General features: G+C 41.4%; 2 protein-coding genes across 5 annotated transcripts in view; both read right to left on the bottom strand.

Moving 5' to 3' along the window:
• LOC125289319 (macrophage mannose receptor 1-like) overlaps window positions 1-24,464 on the bottom strand; it is a 578,909-nt gene that overhangs the window by 267,853 nt on the left and 286,592 nt on the right. The window lies entirely within an intron of this gene.
• The window catches only part of LOC125289845 (sodium/potassium/calcium exchanger 2-like), a 75,119-nt gene continuing 67,671 nt past the window's right edge, over window positions 17,017-24,464 (bottom strand). For all 4 annotated transcript variants that reach the window (XM_048236925.1, XM_048236926.1, XM_048236927.1 and 1 more), the window contains 4 exons: window positions 23,267-23,401; window positions 21,944-22,033; window positions 18,786-18,952; window positions 17,017-17,706 (listed from right to left, as the gene is read on the bottom strand). In XM_048236925.1, the coding sequence (XP_048092882.1) occupies window positions 17,457-17,706; window positions 18,786-18,952; window positions 21,944-22,033; window positions 23,267-23,401 (642 nt within the window). In that variant the 3' untranslated portion in view covers window positions 17,017-17,456. The remainder of the gene's footprint in view (window positions 17,707-18,785; window positions 18,953-21,943; window positions 22,034-23,266; window positions 23,402-24,464) is intronic.

Here is a 24,464-nt window from a genome sequence, read left to right as displayed (position 1 = left end):
TCACCACTCATTTAATTATAAGCAGCTACACAACTACTTTCATATACACTAAATGCTACTTTCACCATTGTATTTCCTCTTACTGTGTGTAAGAAAGTCAAATAATTTATATTGTTTAATACTGTCATTTTGTGTGTTCAGATTGTTAGCAATGATGCCACGTGTTGACAAGATACAAGTACAGTTGGTCAACTTTCAAAGTGTATTTCTGTCCATTACTGTTCCTGATATGGCTATTTCTGATGAGTATGATTAACCTTTCCCATTTTAAATTTGAAACCACCTACCCAAATTATACAGAAGCGTATTGCTGCCACACTATAATAAATAAAATGGCCCAGTATTACGTAATTACGTGAAAAGTTTCTTGTTATAACAATATCTTTTTCATGTTTTAACAAGATATGTATCACGTTTTTACATGAAATTATCACGTTATTTCAAGATAACGAAACTAAACGAAACGAGGCCACGAGAGCTCATGGCTGGCATAAATGATAACCAGTCATGTCTATGAACTTGCACCCTGACTGCTATTACACAGTGCTGCTTGATGAGTTTGTTTTTGTGCGTGTGTATGTGTGTGTAGGCTACGTGTGTGTGGTCAATTCCCAGCTGATTGAGGAGCAGCGAAGAGGGATGTGTGTGTATTGGCAGAGAGCCGCTGAAAAGGAGGCCGATAAAGAGGTTCTGTGCAGGATAGCCTGCTCACACAGCCTGATAGTTCTGCTTCATCTTCTTATCAACACAATGAGTGAGCCTAAATAAAGATAAAGATAAAGAGAAAATCCAATACACTCTGAATTAATGACATTAAATCTTGGATGGCATGTCATTTCTTACAACATAACAACAGTAAAACTGAAGTCATCATATTTGGCCCCCCTTCCTCTCTCACCAGCCTCAGCAGTAGTCTTGGTCCCCTCTCTAACAATGTGCACTCCGTGGTTAGAAATCTTGGGGTCATGCTTAATTTTAATAAACAAATCAGTGTGGTCAGAAGTGTTTTTTATCAACTTAGAGTAATATCCAATCTCAAGTTCTTTTCATTCCAGAATGATCTTGAAATTCTCATACATGCTTTTATTACCCCCAGAATCGATTACAACAATATTTTATACACAGGTCTGACTCAATCTAACATTCCCAAATTACAGATGGTCCAGAATGCACCAGCCAGATTGCTTACTGGTGCTAAAAAGAATCAATACATGACAATCTTTTTTATGTAAAATATGTGTAATGCTTTACATTGTCAGATTAATCTGACTATGTCTCAATTAAATTGAATAAAAAATGTCTTCGCCTTTGGTGCTTTCTTACCTTCTAGCTGCAGTGTATTAGCCTGGCTCCGCCTGCTGCCTATATATATATATATATATATATATATATACAAACACAACAATGTACAAAAAATCGAATAAATTCAACAAAATATATTTACATAATAGAGAAAATATACATACATTATAAACAAATACACCTTTCTTGATATTTGTATATATGCATAGGCTACTTGACTGTGCATCAGGCCTCAAACAGCCGTCATATTTGCAAGCAAACTAAAATATTCAGTTGCAGTCCATTTAAAAAAAAGTCTGACACAATGTGTCTTCTCTAAGATATATTGGAATTGAGATGATGAAGGGTCCTCGAACTGGGGCCCAAAATGGCTGCCTGCTTCTAAAACAAGAACTTTACAGGATCTATACATTGGACACTATGGCTCCTAGAGGGTTACATGAAGAGTTCAGTATTATAAAACAGATTATTTCATACTGTAATGTTTTTTCATACTGTGTGCTTTTTCACACTCGCAGGCACTTTTCCCATACTGGAATGTGTCTTGCACGTTACATAGTCTCTATAGATAATGTGAAGAAGTAAGCACTGTTAAGCTGTAAAGACGCTTTGATCGTATCGTTTGCTTGCGAAGATGATGGCTGTTTGAGGCCTGATGCACAGTATACATTTGAAAGTATTGTATATGTTCTTTAGTGTTTTTGTTTTTTTTCTCTTTATTTTATCTTTCTTGTCTTGTCAATTTTTCCTTGACAATTTGTTTGTTACTCTTAAAAATGTGAGAAGGTGGGGCTGATATAAGCTGTAGCTTCTGACCCTATACACTTTGGTTGCAACCAATAAAATGAATGAATTAATTAATTTATTAATTCAAAGTGATCTGAGTGACAACTCACGCATAGCGCCACAAACCGTCTTCTTCAGGGTATAGTCCTTAAACACAGTTTCCACTTTCGTGTAGGGAAGCCTACACTGTAATTACAAACACCTTAGGTGGCTACGCAACGTATACAGATGAGATGAGGACAGACAGTAAAGATAGTAACAGAGAAGGACTGAAATCTATTTCTCCATTTAGGCCTCGACATACTGTGGCCTGCAAATTATATAAAAATGTGATAAAAACTCTCTCTAGACTTCCAGAAGTTCAACCATGAGACTATCTGGATTGCTATTCTGCATAATATGAAAATGTTTTGCTATAGAATAATCTTTTTTAGCTTTTCTAATGGCATTTTCATATTCAAAGCCTATCTTAAAGCCATGTCTTAGTCCTGTCTATGTAAAAGCAGCCCCAAGTACAAGATTTTGTAATTGTAAATTGTAATTTACTAATTTGAACAGGGACAGTGCACAAAAACATTAATAGATGTCCTGTACTAGGTTGTAGCAAATTGCGTTTCCGCCCATAGTCCCTGATAAATGATATACTATTATATTTTACTATTATATTTACTATTATATTTTGATTTAGATTTAGTGTTATGTAGTATAATTTGTATTTTAGTATATTCTTTATCTTCTACTGTCCGTATTGCTTAGTTGTGTTTTTTAAATTATATACTTTTATTACTTTTTCTGCTGTTAGTGTGATGTCTGTATGCTACTGAGACCTTGAATTTCCCCTTGGGGATCAATAAAGTATCTATCTATCTATCTACTATAGATAAATGGTATGCTACAAAAGTGGTGTGACGATTCATAAATGCTTTGCTGTTATGCATCACTTGTCTTTAAATCACTAAATTGTTTTATGTTGGCACCTGTTGCCCGTATTGTTGGCACGTATGGTTGCCACCTGTCCAGGATTTTCCTGATTGTCCAGGATTTTCATGGTCTGTCCAAGAAAATAAAAATAAAAATCCTGGACACTGAATGTCCCGGATTTTTGTACATGATGTGCAAAATGTGTATTTCAGTTTAATTGAAGCGTGCCTACGTCCATAAACGTATGCACAGCCTTATTGGCTCTACAAAAATGACGTAGCATAACATGGTTGGTGGTGGTGGGGGCACGCACCGTGAAGGTTCATTAGAAATGGTAAGGTGGAGACGGAGAGTGTGTGACAAGGAGAGACAGAGAAAGGAAAGTTTATTCCACATAAGCAAAAAAGCAGAACCTAATTATGTATTCCCCCTTTTTTCTCAATACTGCCCTGTTGAAAACTGTTGAAAATATAACAAAATAATAAAGGTCTGCTATTAAATAAAGCAATTAACTAAACAAATAACTAGAAATTGTCATTCTTACTAATTTTAGCTATACAATTGTCGCTTAGAATGACGGTTTTTATCTTGGGTTAGATGTGCGAAAGGCGCCGTTGCTTACAAACAAAAAGGTTGATTGGATGGTCAAAATGTCCAGGATTTTTGTCAGACACAGGTGGCAACCATATTGGTACGTCATGCCTTCAGCCCTGAAGTCCATTAGTGTGACCTTCCCCTAATGTGTTTGAATAACAAAACAAGCATGACAAACATGGGCTGAGATGAGAAGATAGTGTAGGCCATATTTGGGAATGCAAATGTATTGGAGTGGGTTATGGACAAGTCGCTTATTGTGGAGAGAACAGTCTCTTCTGGACAGACTATGAGGCCCAGTGAGTGTGTGAGTGAGTCCAAGTGTGTGTGCGCGTCAAAAAAGTAGGCCAAGGTAGAAAAAATATGAGGGAAGAGCAAAAGCAGTAGGGAAGGGAGAGAGAAAAAGGTGTTCTAATCCACGATAGTCTCCAGTGTCGTCATGTTTCTGGAATAAGGTGGATAGCCAACACCTGCACCAGGTGTGCCTAATGAGCCATTAACGTCCTGACTGCAGCCTGCAGCCTGTCTACAGCTCCAACACCTGCACCAGGTGTGCCTAATGAGCCATTAACGTCCTGACTGCAGCCTGCAGCCTGTCTACAGCTCCAACACCTGCACCAGGTGTGCCTAATGAGCCATTAATGTCCTGACTGCAGCCTGCAGCCTGTCTACAGCTCCAATATCTGCAGGGGGTGTAGGGGGTCGTAACGAGAGAAGAGACAAGTGCTGCCCCGTGGCACGACTGCTCTGTCTGCTCATGATCCATCAGCACTGTTAGATTTAGTGATGGTAGGACATTTCACCAGAACCTCGCTGGCCTGGACTCTCCCCTCTTCACACACACACACTTCCACACACACACACACACACACAAAGAATACATATAATGCATATAATGTCAATTATACCCACTCCCTTCCATGCTACTGAAAAAAATATTTTGGCTGGAAATGTATTGCATGAATAACACTTTACTTGACAGTATCGACATAAGAGTGACATGACACTGTCATGACACATGAACCCTAACCCTAACTCTAACCCTAAATCTAATAAAAGTAATTGTTTAGATCAAACATCCACATCTGGTGTCTCATCCACATCTGGGGTCTCACACACAAGGGTCAACCTCACCTAGGGGTCCCCAGTGCGGTTCATACTACAGGCACACACTGGGAATGCCTTGGATGGCTCCACAGCAAGCCAGCCCACTTCTTACACCATTTATAGTGAGAGGAGAGAGGGGTCACTCCATTTGCCTTTGAACTTAGGCCTCTGAGGGGCTAAAGCTGTAGCCAAAGAGCCTGGATGGGTGACTGCAGCCTCTGTCCACTATGTACATAAATGTTGTTCTCCTCATTGCTGCATTATAGCTAATACTCTTTGTTGGAAGAGCCAACAATGTGCTTTTATCTTTCCCAAAATACCAAACAAAAATGATTGCCCCAAAAACACATGTCTGGTTCTTGTGAAGAATAACACAAAATACATTATACCGTTCCAGTCACTAAAATATCTGAACCTTATTCCACAGATAATTTGCAAATTAATAAACATTTACAATATCCTATAAGACTCCAATAGGTTGTTCTTAGTGCACCACAATGTTAGGTACTGGACCTCTTCCCTGTAGGCCATCTCATCGTTGTTGCTGATGAGACCAATTACCGTAGTGTCGTCTGCAAACTTGACAATGGTGTTAGAGCCATGTGTACAGGCGTGCAGTCGTAGGTGAAGAGGGAGTAAAGGGGAGGGCTCGGCACACATCCCTGTGGTACGCCGGTGTTCAGGGTGATGGTTGAGGAGGTGATATATATCTAACCTAAGGAGGTCTGAGGTCTGTTGGTTAGGAAGTGCCCTTTTACAAAGGAGAAAGCACCCAGAGAGAGACCCTTTTGAATAACAAAATATAACCAAATGTAATGGACATGGCACAGGTAAACTCAAACTCATTGAGAAAACAACACAAGATGAGTATTATGAAAATTGACAAAATTTAAAAATACAACAAATATACATCATATTCAGGTGATAACAATTAATGGTGAATTCAGTGACGCTGTGAGAAGGAAATCACAAAATACATAATTTGGTTATGGAGGAAAGTAAAATGGCCACCATGAGTGGTCTTTGGGATAGCTCCATTTCCAAAAGTGGTCAGGGCACCAAACTGTTGCCTACAACTGTGCCTTGAATTTCCCCTAAGGATCAATAAAGTATCTCTATCTATCTAAGTTTCATGCTTTTATAAAAACTTGCAAAGTTGTCATACCGAAAAGTAGAAATTGAAAAAAAGAGGAAAAAGAGGAACTGTGTTTTTAAGAAGTAACATGCTTTAAAGTTTAAAGCCTGAAGATGCATTAAGGCAACTTATCAATAATTGTAAACATTACACTAACCATTAAAGTTAACTTGTCAAATGTATTTTATTGAGGCCACAAGTTATGTCTACAGATCTACTTTTCTTGCTTGGGGAATGAAATAAACAAAGCTATCAAAGGGTCTCCAGGACTGACAGTCCTGATGACTGGCATTATTGTCAGTTAGCTTGAAGCCCAGACAATTTCCCTGAATTGATAACCATGTAATGTGAAAGTGTGATGATGTGTGTTTTGTGTGTGTGTGTGTGTGTGTGTGTGTGTGTAGGCTGTGTGTGTGTGTGTGTGTGTGTGTGTGTGTGTAGGCTGTGTATTTAGGCTGTGTGTGTGTGTAGGCTGTGCATTTAGGCTGTGTGTGTGTGTGTGTGCATGAGTGTGTGTGGGAGGAATCGTTCTCACACTTCCTCATGGTTACATTGGAATAAATAGCAGAACACGTCAGTTCTGACTATCAGGCGTTTGTTATTGTCAAAGTTAGTATCCGAATCTGTCCACTGACAACAGTCATTCAGCGCTAGTATTAGTTCATTACCATCATGAAGCTCGTGGGTCAGGCTGTCCTGATTATTCTGGTTAATTCGGTGGCAGTAGGCCTAGGTGAAGTTGTGACAAACTTTTCACAAAGCTGTTCACAATTCTTTTCAAACCCAAATAAAGAGGTTACTCCTCCAGACGTCTTTCCTGGACCACAATACAGACAGATTTGTCAGAAACAAGCGAATCAAAACTTTTATGAATTTGCGACACTATACGACTCAGTCAACCGGATTCCAGTATTCTCTGCCTATGAGTATGTTGGTCACAAGCCATGTACAAGGAAAGTTGTCTGGTACTTTGAACCTCAGGTCAGTTTTGACTTCATATTATTACTGGTAATGGAAAACGTTTGCTGTATGTCAGTAGCTTGACAATTATCAGTGAACAGCAGGAAATTTGCATTCTGCCAGTAAATCTGTTACCCTGGAAAATCTCTGCTTTCAACATCATTATGTCATTTTGTATCTCCCAATTTTTATTTTTTATTGTTTTTTGTGTATTTAGTTACATAGTTTTATTCTTTTAATTGGCTTATGAAGTTTCCATATTTCTCTGAATCTGTGCTCGTACAGTATGACTGGCATTACTGTAAATGAGCTCAAAACCCAGCCAATTTCCCTGAATAGACAACGAATGTGTAAGTGTGTGTGGGAGGACTCATTCTTACCCTTCCTCATAGCCACATGGGAATAAATAGCAAACAACAGTCAGTTCTGACAATCAGAGGCTTGTTATTGTGATTGTTATAACATGATTGTAGCTTGTGCAGCTGACATTGCTACACTAGGCACAAAAAAGTCTATTTCTGTTCATGCTGGTAATGAATGATAACAGATGAAGGTTAGAGATTCCCATTCAGTTCCGTTACTGGAAGTAGCTTACTTAATCATAACAGCATCATGATGACTCGATATGTGTCACTTCAGCTCTGACCCTAGTTCAGCTTTAAACTTACGTATATTTCAATACATTTTTAGTTTGCAATAGAACAAAACAGGGTTGATATTATTTCTTTAAAGAACTGACTGTTAAATCCCAACTGTATTTTTTTGTGTTGGTTCATCAGCTGGATGATCAAAACAAAGGGCCGTCCATGGCTCCTGAGTCTACAGTCAGCAAAGCCATGCGAGGAAACAACCAAGCCCTCGGCAGTGACTATGGAAAGTCAGGCTACGACAAAGGTCACCTTTACCCCGTCTTCCACACCAACAGTCAGAGCTGTGCTGACTCCACCTTCACCCTCACCAACGCCGCCCCGCAACAACCCTCCTTCAACAGGGGCGAATGGAAGAAGATGGAGAACGACTTGGTGAAATTCCTGAATCAAAACTGTCTTCCCATTCGAGCCTATGTGGTCACTGGAGTGGTTCCTAGCACCAATCCTCCGGTATTTGTGCCCAGCGGCAGGGTGAACGTGCCCACACACTTCTGGAATGCTTACTGTTGCCTCGACAATAACTTCCAGCCCATGTTTTCCGGAGGGTATCTCTCCACCAACGACAAACAGAAAGGGCAAAGCTTCAACACAACGTCTGCTCTGGAGCAAGTGCTGAGTAACCTGTACCCAAGCCCCTTTCATGTGTTTGGGGCAATTGCTAACAGATATAAATGTAGATGTAAGGATATTGGAACAGATGTACCCCTGCATCCAAGAATTGGCTCTATGCACACCATTCGCTTTAACAGGCAGATCAATTTCCTGTTTATGCTGTACACAGTAGGCTATGACAGAAACGTATAGATTACCAGATTACTGGTCTGTCAGTTTTTCATTTTGAATATTGCTAGCCGAACAAAATAACTAACGTCATCTAACCAGTTCAGTAACATCAGCTACTTGATTAAGATTTAACATAAGGAAGTTGATCTGTCCGAGTAAGCGAATCCAGAATTGAGATGTGCATAGTGGCATAGAGTGGATAACTGTAAGTTAGAGTTTGTGTAATGACTTCGAAATGACTTCTCACAATTGTAGCCTGCAAAAAAATCTACTACCAAAAATGACAATAAAATGCTTTGCAAATTATTACATGACAGAGTGTGTTGTTGATAATTAGCTGCCAGTTATAGAGATTGCACAGTTCTGCTACCACAAAATGCATATATTTATTTTGAATACAAAAAATACCCCAAATCATTACAGCTCCATGGCTACAAACAGGGCTATGTGGTTGGTCCATGAAGTGCTCCACGAAATTATTATTGATCATTTCCTTTACCTTACAGTACATGTCATACCTTACAGTACATTTCATCAGTAATGTCTGGAAACCTACCACCAGAGGGCAGTATTTCTCTTCTGTTAAAGTGTGCACCTTTCCAATGAATGCTACAGCATCATAAAACAAGTAGAGAGGCATTCTTAAGTTCCATCAGCTGCAATGTAATTTTTCATAACTTATCAACTATGGTTTCATTCAAACCCTACAGAGGTGCATGAGAGAGAGAGAGTGAGAGAGAATGTGTGTGTATTCAGGTGACAGTGCCGAGGAAATCCTCTGTTTTAAAAGAAGGACGCCTTGAGAAGATCTCTGCTTGAGACAGACAGAGTTTCTATCATTCTGTCTTTAAAACAATGAAAACAATGGTCTATGCAGAATGACAATTTTCAACCCAGATACTATGGTTACTATGGTTCACCTATGCCTGGGTTCACCTATAGGCTATACCTGGGTTCACCTAAGTATAAGTATAAGTATATATACTCTTTTGATCCTGTGAGGGAAATTTGGTCTCTGCATTTATCCCAATCCGTGAATTAGTGAAACACACTCAGCACACAGTGAACACACAGTGAAGTGAAGCACACACTAATCCCGGCGCAGTGAGCTGCCTGCAACAACAGCGGCGCTCGGGGAGCCGTGAGGGGTTAGGTGCCTTGCTCAAGGGCACTTCAGCTGTGCCTATGTCGAGGTTCAAACCGACAACTCTCCGGTTACAAGTCTGAAGCGCTAACCAGTAGGCCATGGCTGCCCCATATAGACCTATGGTTCACCTAGGCTATACCTGGGTTCACCTATAGGCTATACCTGGGTTCATCTAGGTTACCCTTGTAGTGCTTAGGCAGATGCATCCTTCTAGAGCTTATGCTGGATTTAGTTTGCCTTCTTCCATGTCTTGCTGGTCTTTGCTGGTGTAGCTGGTTGGTCCACCAGGTGGTCATGCTGGTGTGACCAACTGAGGAAGCTGGGCATGCTGGTGTGACCAGCCTGTCATGCCAGATACAGCTAGTGTAAGACGGACAAGGGGTTCAAATTGGCTTCACTTCAGGTGGCTCTGTCCATTTCTTTTAATGTTTATGGTTCTTGCTCTCACCCTTTCTGTGCCCTAATGTCTATGGTTGCTCTCACCCTTTCTGTGCCCTAATGTCTATGGTTGCTCTCACCCTTACCATGAAACGGAAACTACCATGAAACGGAAACGTATCTACAACACGTTTTGGTGTTAACAATCTCACAGGAATGATCCCATTAGCATTTTTAACTGTTAAAGTCTCTCAAACTCAATCACTTATCAAAGGATGTCAGTGAAGTGAGGGTTCAGGGCTTAGACCTTAGAGGGGACATCTGGATTCAAGCAGTACCTACCTACAAGTACACTCACTCACTCACACTTCCACACATGAATTTGTATGACATCCATACTTCAGCCTTGTTGCTTCATTGTCGGGATGTTGTGATGTACTACAGTAGGCTACCTGTCAAGTTCTGTTCTTATATTTGGAACTAAGTGTCAGTCACACTCACACCGAATACACACACACACACACGCTACCCTACACATGTCAACATATACATTATCTGTAACAGGGGTGATATATAGAACTTGTTTCAATTTATTCTGTTTATTATTGACATTTTTCCTCCTGACACTTTAACCTCCTGAGACCCAACTCATAGACTTGTGTCCTCTGTAGTGGACATAGGTTGCAGATGCATACCCCTTTACCCCTTTGAGCAATTCTATGTGGACTTCCTGGGCTTTCAAATTACAGTATATGTCATGTGATTGGCTGGGTTGCTGGGAACCTCCTCTTTCTTTTTCTCTAAAATGGCTGACATCAAAGCAAGCACATTTTATAGAAGGAGGAGAGATAACTCAAATATTGTCTATTTATTCTTTTATAATGATGGTGATATGTAGCCTAGAAATCTAGACGCACCCTAGCGGCAGCAAATTACATTTGCTGCCAGGGCTAGTCTAGCAACTCTCTGTTGGCTTGTTAGCTCGAAAAATTAAACTTCTATCAGGCCAATCAAATCGTGTATAGAGTCGTTAGGCGGGCATAACATAATGATTGATGGCAGAGTTGCAACGGTTTGGCTTGAATTCCCTGCTACTTGAAAACAAATGAGATAATGTTGCTGTTGGCGAACAGTGTGACAGTTTTTATTAAGTTGGCAAAAGTAGCTCCGCTGGTGGGAAACGCATGGGACTCATCACGCTGTCCTATTGCGTGCAGAGGGAATTTGAAAGACAACCGATTATCCTGCCCCTCGGACTGAGCACTGCGAACGGTGAGTGCCCAGACCCTACATTTTAATGTGGGTCTGGCTCGTCAGGCTAGGTGATATGTGCTTGTTAATAAAAATGTCAGGAATCATATGATTAATTTTGAAAGAAGTGAAGTTATTTACATTTTTAAATAATAGTGCCTGTATGAACGTCCATTATAATGGATACCAAGATTAAAATACTAGGAGTTTTTGGGAAATTTAGGAGAGAATTATTTAAACCAGGAGGAACATGAAAACACTGTGAATTGTAAGCCAACATCTAGGGCTATTGAAATCCCAGTTATTGCATAGATACCACATTGGTCTTAAAACCTCTAGAAAATGTCTGCAAACCATTTCGCGACCCTTCTGATATTTTTGTCGACCCCCAGTTTAAGAACCACTGGCCTATATGAACCTGGGTTTACAATTTCATACACAACAGAGCAGCCTTCACGGATATCTGTTTTGTCTCAATAGAGAGCTTCAGTTGAAAAACACTTTTCAACAGTCTTTTTGAGGGAAAAACCAAACAGAGCATCTGATTTAATCTCATAATCATTATCTTTATTAGATTTATACATATTTCATTGTTTATTCAGCTTTTTTCCCATTTTTACATAAAGAAACATTTTTATACACATAGAGATTATATGCTTTTAATTTATGTCTGTATATATGTACACCTTAAATAAACATTACATACAATGTCATGGAGATGTAACAGTGCAAGGGTGAGTGTCTATACTGTAGTTTGGGCCCCTTGATCCTGGTGATACCACTGTCTGCTCTGACCGTGCATATCCGACACAGCCACACAGTGGGCCTATCGCACCAGTGCGGTGAGTAACCACGGAGACGTAATCTCCGTGCATATGGAAAAAGCCTCTCTCGACTGAAACCATGGGAACGCCAGATGCATACAGTCATGTTGGACAACAGAGGCAGAAGCCACTGAAGGAAACTGGGTGTATGTATAAATAAGTGTGTATGTATGTGTGTGTGTGTGTATGATGATTTGTACAGTACAGATGTGAAAATACATATGTATGTGTATGTGTATGTGTATGAGAGAGAGAGAGAGAGAGAGAGAGAGAGAGAGAATGTTTGTCTGTGTACATGGGTTTGTGTGTGAATGTATTGGTGCACTGTGGAATTTGCATGGCAGGATTGTGTGTTGCATTGGGAAAGAGCAGAGAGGTGTGTGAGCGGAGTCGGGCGTGAGGGCTCGCGTCTCATTTCCTGTTCTGAAACTCTAGCCATCCCGATCGGAGACTCCTCTGGATGTCTGATGAGGGTGGAACCCATTCTCAGTCCACAGCTGCTTACTGGGTGGACTTTCCAGTCCAGTAAACACCACACCCTGCCATTTCATCCAATTTACAGGGACACCGAACCCTAATTTAAATCCTGTGCAAAGTCTAAAGTCTAACTGAAGCTAGCTTAATAACTATCCAAATTCTATTTGCAAGTGTAATACCATGAGTAAGATCCTAGGCCTATGATGCCGTTAGTTCATGCACGAGTACTTTGGTCATAGACTGACTTTGCACTTTGCTCTGCATTAAATTAGGGCCCAATATGAGGAGACCTGTTCCCTTGCCTCTCTCTTGTCTTGCAGGGAAGGGGACTCCATTTTTAGTGATGAAAGAGCCTGTGGACCTCTCTGTGGTTTATATGGATTCCTGTCAAGCTTGAGATTGGGAATGTAGGCTTTGCTTGCACAGACGATGCACTGATTTTGGAAGCGAATGGACAGAAACAGGCAGCCAGATGTTTTCATTGGGAAGCTAATCATGTTGTGAATGTACAGTAAGGGAGAAAGGGTAAGGCTGGAGCAAGCCATTGAGCCCAATGAGGAGAAAAAGACAGAGAAATGTGGAAAGAGGTTTGTGCCTCACTACATTTTAAGTAGCCTAAGGTACTGCATTCCTAAAAATTTCCATAAATATTTACCTAAAAATGCATGCCACGTAATTCCCTGGGGGTAATGGTTATTGACATGCTATAGAATGGACTAAAACGAGAAGGACAGTGTGTTAAAATCTTTAATTAAATGCTTAATTCATTGTGCCTAAGGCCAATTAAAGTGAAGAGCTGTCTGTTTGACAGAAAGCGGAAGATCAAAAAGCAGAAAAGAGGAAGAGAGATTGAAAGAGAGTAGGCCCTAGTTGTCTGTGAGCTAATACACACAAGGAAAAAGTAACTTTTCATAAGGTGGTGGGAAAGTGCTTATGAGAAATCTCAGCTTTTGAAAAGCGCTTATTACATAAGAAAGGTTCAGTGTCCGGAAAATAAAATAAATATTAGGCTCTTTAGAGTTCATGAATTCTCAAAGTATATAAATTTTGATAAGTAAGTTACTCTTACTGCAATTCTTCCAATGAAAGAAATGAGTAATAGGAGGATAGGTAGAAGAAGAAGAAGAAGAAGAAGAAGATCTATTCTGATATAGACTGTAGCTGATGGTTAGGCCAATACCTGTGATGAAAATCATTTGCTAATCATTTGTTTGTCTTCATACATGATAGCAAGACAGAAAAGAATGGTCAAGCAAATCACTGCTAGGAGAATGAACAACAAAAATACATCAGTAAAAAAAAAAAAAACTTCTCAGAAGATTTCCAACAGGCAATAAGGTTCTAAAGCCCTCCCATAAGTAAATGAAATGATTATCAAAGTGGCATAGAAGTTCAGTTGGGCATGCAAGAATCCTCATACACTACAGATGATGTCCAGAATGCTTTAGGGTTCATTTCATTGGTCACTGTACACAATGTTCCTTCCATTACATAAGAAAAAAACAAATCAATGAAAAACAGGCAAGGACAGATGAAGGTGCAGGGGTTGTTTTTACAACACAGAATAGCCACACTATGTTGACCAACTGGCATTAACGAAGGCCCGATCAGAGGGGCCTTCACATCAGCTAAAAACAGAGGCAAACATTCCGGGCAGACATGGACCGGTTTCTTTGAACTTTTAAATTTGAATGTTTTTGTGTAAAACATTCTAAATTGTTCATTTTCATCGCTGTTTGTTCACAAAGAACTACCTCCTTAGAGTAGTTTGTGTAAGTTAGCAGTGAACTCAAAGCAAGACAAGAAAAAAACTATTAAAACCCTCACACCCATTTGCCTTTGTTTGCTATTTTGAACGTATCTCGGAGCCAAATGTGGAGCAAATCCACTCTGTCAGCAGTAATCTCAGATGTGATAATCTGTGCTTCCTCCTGTAGCGCTCTCTATGACAGTTTAATGACACTTCTTATTTATAATTTACAAAACAAATAAGAAAAAAATATATATACCTCCCTTATGAAATGCATATAAAAACACCAGTTCTGCAGGCATGTCCCTCCTGTTCAGCTCTCCTATATTCGGGCACATTTACAATTCATCAAAACAAACAGAACCAGGCAAAAACAAAACATCCATGGTTTCTCAGTTTATCACAGTCTGCTTGCACAATGGTACTGAGAACTGTAGCCCAGAAAGATCCAGACGCTGGAACAGATCCGACAATGACCAGAGCCAAACTGAGCTAGACCAGTTCCAGATAGGGCCAAACGGAGCTAGACCAGGGCCAAATTGAGCTAGACCAGGGCTAAATTGAGTTAGACCAGGTCCAGATAGGGCCAAATTGAGCTAGATCAGGTCCAGAATGAGCTAGACCAGGTCCAGACTAAGCTATACCTGGTCCAAAGAGGTCCAGACAGAGGAGTTCCAGAATCAGTGGCTATCTTATGAGGGAGGGTGGGGACATTATATTGTGCAGCCAGTTTCTCCAGAGGCAATGTGCAATGCTCAGCTCATGTGTGTGTATGTATGTGTGACAGACAGTTGGGCAAACAATGTTAATAATGAATCTTATGGTAAGCTATGAGCTGCAGAACATGATGACTCCTGTGTAGAGTGAAGAGATGAAGGCTTGTTTGGCTCTGGTGCTTCAGTATGTAGTGGCTTAATGGATACAGGATTGTTTTTATTTTTTAATTATTGCAAAAATACTGTCACCACTGTCACCTGTTATATTTTTTTATAGATACCCACTGCTAATAGTGCTGGTTTATACATATCACTCCCATGCAAACTGAAGCACCTTTCTTTCCTTCTTTGAAAAAAAAAAGCACAAGTTTGATAACTGCTCAATATGGGTTACATATATCTGTAGACATTTAAAATAAATTTAGTGAACACCCTTTTTTTTTGCATCCAATGGGCACAGGAGGAGAGTCATATTCCTGGATGAGGACACAGAACTCCCAGGTCTTTAGCCTTATAAGGAAGTGAGTGTTCATTTTCATTCCTTCTCTTCCTCATTTTAGTCCGTTTATGAGTGTGCCATTTTCAATTGGATGTCTGCTTGCTTGTTTTACCTTCTAGTGTAACTCCCTACCCTGACCCCATGTGAATACATTGAGTGCTCAAAACAGTGTTAGCGACTACTTTGAGATGTCAGAGACAAATTGAACTACAAGCGCATTACTTTATTTTGGACACGGACCTATCTATTGTTGTGTCTACCCTATTAGTGTCTACACATGCTTGACCTTTTTTTTTGATCATCAACACTGAATAATATCGCGGGTTAGTAATTATATCTTTTTTTTTCTCCCCGAGGCTACACTAAGATTCTTTTATTCTTTTTTTTCTCAATCATGTGGAGTTAGTCTGAGATTGATGCATCGATCCTCACCACAAGGTGTGCAGTTATTAAGCATAGGAATATGTTATGGCAGTTAGTGTGCAGTTGATTGTATCATCATCTACCAACTACAGCAATTACACTGAAACGTCTACAATTAGGCTATCACCTATGAGAGTAACGTACAATAAAAACTAAAAATAAAAAAGGTACGCAGGCTGGGGTTATAGACAGAAAAATGTCACTGACACTGACATTGCGATGGCAATGAAATGTCAAGGATGGGTAACATGGAGGGTTGGTTGCGGGACAGGTTTCACACAAACACAGCGATGATTTTTGCCAAAGGCTGGTCCGTTTCACCCTTTCAGGGATCCTCACGTCCTTCGGTTAAAGGGATGTACTCGTGGCGCGGCTGCGCAGCAGACGAGGACCGAGGCCTTCGTTTCCATCGTCGTGCACAGAGTACCTTGCGAACGGAGTGACACCAAGTCATGGGCCTTGTGAGTCAACACACACCACTATTGCCAGGTCCACAATTCCGGAGGACAGGACTATTAAATCTCTCTCACTGCAGCGGGGCAACAACAACAACAACAACAACAATAAACAAGAACACAGTTGGCCACTGCTGGTCAAAAAAATTGTTCTGTATTCAGACAAAAAAAAAAAAAGAAAAAAGAATCCAGTTGGAGCAGGAGCAGAATGGAGGACATAGGATGCTTGTGGCCAGGAGATTCCTCCGAGGGTCAAGATGGCGGCTTGCTGGCTCTACTTGACCACAGCCTGGCCTGAGGGGGTTGGCCACACTGCCAGGTCTGCACAAGTGAGATCATTGCCGTGAGGAGAAAGAGGGAATTTTCCAGAAATCTTTTGCTCATATCAGGACTTAGTCATGGCATCTCGTGTACGGATGAAGGGGGGCTACCAAATAAATAAACAACTGCTTCTCTCTTTATGTTTTTCTTCATATCATCTCCATTCACACACACACACACACACACATACACACACACACACACAGACACACACACACACACTGACATATAGACAGACGCACACACACACACACACACACACTGACACACAGACAGATGCACACCCACACACTGACACACAGACAGATGCACACACACACACACACACACACACAGAACATTCTCACAAAACACCTCCTTCTTCCCCATCTGTTTTTGCAATCCCCAATCTCCCCTAAAGCATCTGTGACCTTTGTTCTGAGGTCAGGCCAATCATGCCCTGCCCTGTACCATCTTTCAGAAATTATAAAATATATATATAAAAACATTTAAGTCAATAAATAAATAAATAAATAAACACACACACAAATAAATAAATAATGTTGTGGAAACCAAACATTTTTAAATCCCCTTCCAGTCAAAAAAAAATACAAAACAAACAAACAAACACCCTTCCCCTTCCAAGTGCACTTCCCCTCCAAAAGGGCTTTTCTCTTGCTCAAGAAGGGAGCTCTGTTAGGAGTCAGGAGATGGGGAGGTGAGGCCTTCACTTCAGGGGTCGATGTGTGTGTACATGTGTATTGTCTTACATTATGAATGGAGGCGTGGTGTGCATGCATGTTGTGTGTGTGTGTGTGTGTGTGTGTGTGCTTTTATGTATGGGTGTTTGTTGCCTTACAATATGATTGGAAGAGGTGTGTGTGTGTGTGTGTGTGTTGTCTTACAATCCGAGTGGAGGTGAGGTGTGTGTGTGTGTGTGTGTGTGTGTGTGTCTGTGTATGTATAAGTGTCTGTGTGTGTGTGTGCGACTCCCCCACTCAGACGGTCACCGGGCAGGAGATGATCTTGTCCTCGAGCATAACGCTGACCACCAGGAAGACGATGTAGAGCAGGAACATGATGAAGCCGAGCAGCTTGCTCATCTTCCACTTGCAGGCGGCGATGGAGATGATGACGAAGAGGAGCATGATGAAGAGCAGCACGATGGCACAGAAGAGCCCGTTGCTGCTCACCTTCACCGGAGCCATGTCGTGGATGAACGAGTACATCAACCACGGGAACGGTAACCTGGGAGACGACGGAGGCAAAGCAGAGCCAGAGAGAGAGAGAGTGCAAAAGACAGAGAGAAAGAGAGAGGTGGGAGTTGGCAGGGGGAGTGGAAGAGACAGAGCAAGAGACAGAGAGAGAGAGAGAAGAACGAAACAGTGACAGAGAGCAATAATAATGTAAGTTAATGGTAAACAATTTAATAATTTCTTTACTTGGAAGCTACATCAGTGTTTTTGAGTTGTGCAACGGAGGTGTGCGAATTCTTGCTATCATATTGTGTGATTGATGCGAATTACTGCTATCATATTGTGTGATTGATGCGAATTCCTGCTACAATATTGTGTGATTGATGCAAATTCCTGCTATCATATTGTGTGATTGATGGCTCAATGTTGTCCCCAATATCTGGACCAGGCTATCAGGGCCTTATCAAAGTCCGCTATCCTGTCTCTCATGCACACAAACCAGTGATGTCAGTCTGAGCAAGCTCAGAGAAGGCATGGCGCTCTAAGCCCAAATCTAGGCCCAAATAATCATAATACACCAGAGTGCCCGGTTTTATTTCATGAAAGAAAATTATCTAACTCTATCCACTCTATCTATCCAACTATCGTGTTGGGTGATGATGATGAGTCATAAACTAATTATCATGAAGATGGTGAAGATCTTGATGATGATAAGCATTTTTCCTGTTAAGGAGTCATTTTGTGCATTTACTGTGGTGGGAGAATCAGCTTGAGCTAAGGCTTACGGTCCTAGGTGTCCATAAAGAACTTGCACATTTGAAATGTGGTTCAGCATTATGTTCATCAATCTTCATGCCTGAGTTTTATACATTTTCATAATGCCTATGCTCCACATATTCACCTGCCTGGATCAAACTGTGACATCCGTACTGTGACAGTTCGGTACAAATACATGCAAATACAAATACATACACAAATTCCATCCCTAAATGTGATAAATCATGCCCAAATATGATGAATGATGACATGTGACCATGGTGGGTCTTGATGATGGAGGTGATTTTGGTGCGTCATAAGATTATTATGATGATGTCAATGATGATGACGAGGAGGATAATGATGTCGGCGTACCCCACGGTAATGTCGAAGATGTTTGACCCCACGGAGCTGGACACAGCCATGTCCCCCAGTCCCTTTCGCGCCACGATGACGCTGGTGATGAGATCGGGGATGGAGGTCCCGGCAGCAAGGATGGTCAACCCCATGATTTCTTCTGTAATCCCAATCGTCTCGCCCACCTGGAAACAAAAATAGGGAATGAAAAACCAACGGCTGAGGAGTGGTAAGAATTTGATAGCTTGGGTACTACAGTAATACTAGGGGAGCTATAAGGGGATGATTACCATTACCTACATTACCATTACCTACATTACCTACATTACCATTACCTACATTACCATTACCTACATTACCTACATTACCATTACCTACATTACCATTACCTACATTACCATTACCTACATTACCATTACCTACATTACCTACATTACCATTACCTACATTACCATTACCTACATTACCATTACCTACATTACCTACATTACCTACAATACCATTACCTACATTACCATTACCTACATTACCTACAATACCATTACCTACATTACCATTACCTACATTACCAGAGGGCCTCCATAGATCATACTGAAGGGGTGGTGGTAGCGTAGTGGTTAAGGAGCTGGACTAGCATGCAGTAGTAGCATTGTGGTTAAGGAGCTGGGCTAGCTTGCAGTGGTAGCGTAGTGGTTAAGGAGCTGGGCTAGCATGTAGTAGCAGCGTAGTGGTTAAGGAGCTGGACTAGCATGCAGTAGTAGCATTGTGGTTAAGGAGCTGGGCTAGCATGCAGTAGTCTGAAAAATTGTGGGTACAATACCCGGTTTTCCCCATTGTGCCCTTAAGGCACTTAACCCCAAGTTGCTCCAGGGACAGTGGCCTAACTGACATATGTAAGTCGCTTTGGATAGAAGTGTTAGCTAAATGAATACATGTAAACGTACTGACCACCTGTGTTATTAATGGTGAGTCGATATATTGCTCTTTTTTTATAGATCTTTTATTTTTATTTATTTTTTTATTATCACCCCTACCTAATGTTTTCAAGTTACTTTCTGATGTTGTATTACAATTTACATATTGTTCTTTATGCTTTGTTAATGCTTGTTAATCTCAACATGCTAATAAAGACACAGTGATCGTACATGGCTATTCCATGAGTACAATTTAAAAAAAGGGTCTCTGCAGGCTGCCCAGGTTCAGAGAAACTGGAAACAAACGAACAAAAAATTAAATCCTGTGTGCCGTTTCTCTGGGAATACTGAAGGGAATTTTATTGTTGCTTATTTTTAAATAGACGGGCATAGCCTAATCTGATGTGAAAACTGCACAGCTGCATACTGTAGGTCGCCAAGTTAAGTCCGAGCTATAGAAAACTCTTTTAAAATACATCAAACATAGACCAACAAGCCTTGAAAAACCTTGTTGGGAAATAGTGAGATCAGATTAAATATTAGAGGAAACATAAAATATAAGAGGGAAAAAAAATCTCAGAAAATGTATTTACAGGCGAGAGAGTTGGCGGAGCCAATCAAACAGGTGACAGTCCAAATCTGGGAGGTACCGGAGCACACCTCAGCTTCTACTAGCACAAATGAAGTCCTGGTCATAGGCTATCAGAATCTCTAGAACTCAACTACACTGGCCTTCTCTGAGTAACTGCCACACCAACCTGGAGTTGGTAACTGAACATTTTAACAAAAAATGACTGCCCTGCCTCTTCCATGTGATACAGATTTATTTATTTGTTTGTGCATTTACATATTTATTATTTCTGTAACTATGCATTTATTTGTTTATATATTTATGTTTGCTTTGTTTATTTTGTCTTTTTTATGCAGTGATTGCGTGGGGTGAAATTTACAAGGTAATGGAGTCAGATTAAAGCCGCTAATCCAGGTTTTAGCCTCTGTGGTTGGGATCCAGCCGAGTGCCCGTGCAGCATCTGCTGAAACCATGCAGGCTAACGAGAGGAGAGGGCTAGAGAGGTCCGTGCAAACTCAGATAAATAAACAAGTGGACAGAAAACAACAAATCAGAAAAGCAGCAAGCAATCAAAAAAACAACAAATCTGAAAAGCAGCAAGCAATCAGAAAACAACAAATCAGAAAGCAGCCGTTGCCTACTTTGGGGTAGCCGTGGCCTACTGGTTAGCACTCTGGACCTGTAACCGGAGGGTTGCCAGTTCAAACCCCGACCAGTAGGCACGGCTGAAGTGCCCTTGAGCAAGGCACCTAACCCCACACTGCTCCCTCGAAATGCTGTTGATGCAGGCAGCTCACTGCGCCGGATTAGTGTGTGTGCTGTGTGTGTTTCACTAATTCACGGATTGGGATAAATGCAGAGACCAAATTTCCCTCATGGGATCAAAAGAGTATATATACTTATACTTAAATCTTGCTAATCCTTTTCCCCGAACTCTGTGGAGTTGCACCACATGAGAAAACCTGAGGCATGTAGTTGTAGTAATACAGTAGTGAATGTACTATGCACAAGTATGTCATACAGTTGTAATGTTTTGTAGAAGTTAAACTGTATTCCATACAGTTGCAATGTTTTGTAGAAGTTAAACAATCCATTTCTTTGCAAATTGAACTTTTTTCTAAAAAACTACAGTTGGTAAATTATTTACTGTTCTAAATCATTACGGATCCTGGGTACAACATGTGGTGCATTTGCAACTGCCACAGCCCTGGTTTTGGTGAACAGCTGTTCTCCTACTTCCAGTACAGCGTACCGCCACTAAATCTTTTAGTGGTACACAGTACTAAACCCTACCGGCCTATTTTCACCCCTGGTACTAAGTACTAACCCTTTAGTACTTCACCCCTGGTACTAAGTGCTAACCCTTTAGCACTTCACTTTAACTGCCTCACTCTCACATACAGTATCTTATGTTGACTTCTGTTACCTGAACATAGGGCTCAGAAGTCTTCTAAATATGGACCCTTTCAAGAGAGTTCCATTATCAGCATCATAGTTGGCCCCACAAGACTTCCTTTTTAACATTCCATAGGTTATCTTAATGTAGAGGAAGTAGATTGGGGCCCAAATAGAACGTTCAAGCATTGTTTTTGTTTTTATTGATGAAAGGGTCTATAAACCTTGCAAGCAGAACCGGATGGCAGCCCTTTCTATTCCTGCTTATGTATTTTGTCTGTGGTGTAGCAACTCACCTGGTGTGCCCACCACACCATGAGATAGGAGAAGGCTGCGATCCAGCAGATTGATCCAATAAACGTGATCGGGAAGAATTTTTTAGAGCTCTGTAGAAAACAGGACAGAAAAGAGAAAGGAAAGAAAGAGAATGGAAAGAAAGGGAGTGTGAGAAAGACCTAGAACGAGAGGGAAGACACATATCATGAGATGACTCAACTGTGGAGACGAGGGACATTCAGCTGAGTGACCTCGGAGCACGTACGTTACTCAATTCCTATAACTCCTCTGAGTGACCTGACGGATCTGAGTCTTGAGTCACCCAAGGCTAGTCCGAGTCAGAATAAACTTGAATCAAAACATTGTACGGGGATCAAATCAAGCATCAATAATTAGAGACGAGGGAATGATCCTCTGTTGATTTGGTTTCCATAGTGAACACAAAGTGAGGTAGTCATGACTGCCTGTCTGTGGGTATTGCCATCGAGCTGTGTTCATTGCTGCCCCAAACATGCTAGCTGTTCACTGCTGCCCCAAACATGCTAGCTAGCTGTTCACTGCTGCCCCAAACATGCTAGCTAGCTGTTCACTGCTGCCCCAAACATGGTAGCTGTTCACTGCTGCCCCAAACATGGCAGCTGTTCACTGTTGTCCCAAACATGCTGTGCCCAGCTGTAACACCAACCAGAATACTAAGCCACAGTCACTTACAAAACTCTAAATATTTGAACAGTGGCATTGCAGACATCCCAACCTGCAAAAAGTCATTTCAGGGAGGTATCTTTACTCTTATGAGACAATAGCCTACACTTTGAAATGGGTCTTACATTTTCCTTTTTTTGAGGCACTGACTCTGCCATGTCGCTCCTGTTCCTATACACTGAACTGATAAATTAAGTTCGGGAGAAAAGAGATAAAAGCCTACACTGAAAACTGATTGGTTGATTTAGCGAAACAGGCCAATCGGGATGCTCTCTGTCTTGGATGTGCTCAGGCACACACGCACCACCCCTCTCTCTCTCTCTCCCGTTGTGTGCGTGCTACACTCAGATGCACACGCGGTCTCGCATGCGCGCTCTTGATCGCTCACTATAGATTCCGGGAGATTTTGCCTAATTTGCGGGCGTCAGGGAGCCGCTATCAATATGCGGGAGACTCCCGGAACTTCCGGGAGACTTGGGATGTCTGGCATTGGAGAGTTTTACTCCACAACTACATGATCTATCTATCAACCAACCAACCAACCAACCAACCTATCACGAGATCAATCAACAGGCCTGCAACTTCCACCACTGATCCACCACCTCCTCCTCTTCCACCTCCTCCTCCAGAGCCTGACTCACCTGTTTTCTGACATCAGGTAGTGTCATCCAGAGCACAAATACGATGGGGATGATGAACAGGTACGCTGCACGCTTGCGGTTAGTCTCGGGCCACGCTAAGCTCAGGGGCTGATCATCCTCTTCCTCATCCTCACCCTAGAACACACACACACACAGACAGAGAGAGAGAAAGAATGAAGTGCAATCAAGACCAAGGTTCAATTTAACATTAAGTCAGGGATGACTTTACTTTGCGTAATGACATTGTGCATGGTTAATGTGTGTGATGGTGTTCAAACGTGTTCAGTGTTGGGTACAGGCGACAACCTGGGGAAACTTGGCCGGATTTCCCTGCTTGGATACATGGATTTGTTTACAAGCTAGCAAAACAGTTAGCATAAGTTTGGCAGACAATCTGGATGTTACAAGGTAAGAAACACGATTTAAAACGAGTTTCTTGTTTCTCACTTCTCTTTCCGGGACGGTAGTCTCAATGTTGCAAGGTTGGTTTTCCGCCTGGGGACGCTAGGGGCAGCGGGAAAAGTCATCATTTTCACCGGAACAGGTCATTTAACCATCCAAATGATTACTAAACGGGTTTATTACGTTGAAATAGTTGCCCTTTAAAGCAACATATAAATTTATTTAACCTGTACAATATCGAACTAATTTTAATGGTATGATAGGGAAAATGACATGGCATCTCTGTCTTTGCCACTGAGAGCAAGTAGCACTGGACTATGTAAAGTCAATGGAGCAGACTATGAAGTGACCCGATTCATCACTTTTTGACATACTGTTTAGCCTTTAGGGTCATCTTCCAAAGGGTAGGGCAGTCCGATAGACTGAACAATTACGCTACAGGGGCACAGTACGGAAAAGTGACAAGAGATGAAGGACAATTGATGCATTTTGCTGCTTTAAGTCCTGGCGTGATTCATGGTTCTGCTTGGCCTCAAGAGTCGTCTAGCCCTTAAGCCTCGTCTTTCCTCTGCCGTCACTCCATTTCTTCATCATCACTGGCTCGTTGCTGTCTTCCATTTTCATTATCACTGACTTGTCGCTGCCTTCCGTCCTGACTGAGGCATGATGGGATATCACGACAGGGGTGGGGGGGTTGCTGGGGGGGCATGTGATGATGCGGTGGGGGTTGCTGGGGCGTGTGATGATGCGAGGGTTGCTGAAGGCGATGATGATGCGGTGGGGGTTGCTGGGGCGA

Source organism: Alosa alosa, chromosome 24, assembly GCF_017589495.1.
Source record: "Alosa alosa isolate M-15738 ecotype Scorff River chromosome 24, AALO_Geno_1.1, whole genome shotgun sequence".
Lineage (NCBI taxonomy): Eukaryota > Metazoa > Chordata > Actinopteri > Clupeiformes > Clupeidae > Alosa > Alosa alosa.
The sequence above is the reverse complement of the archived record's forward strand: the minus strand, read 5'-3'. Positions and strand labels throughout refer to the sequence as shown.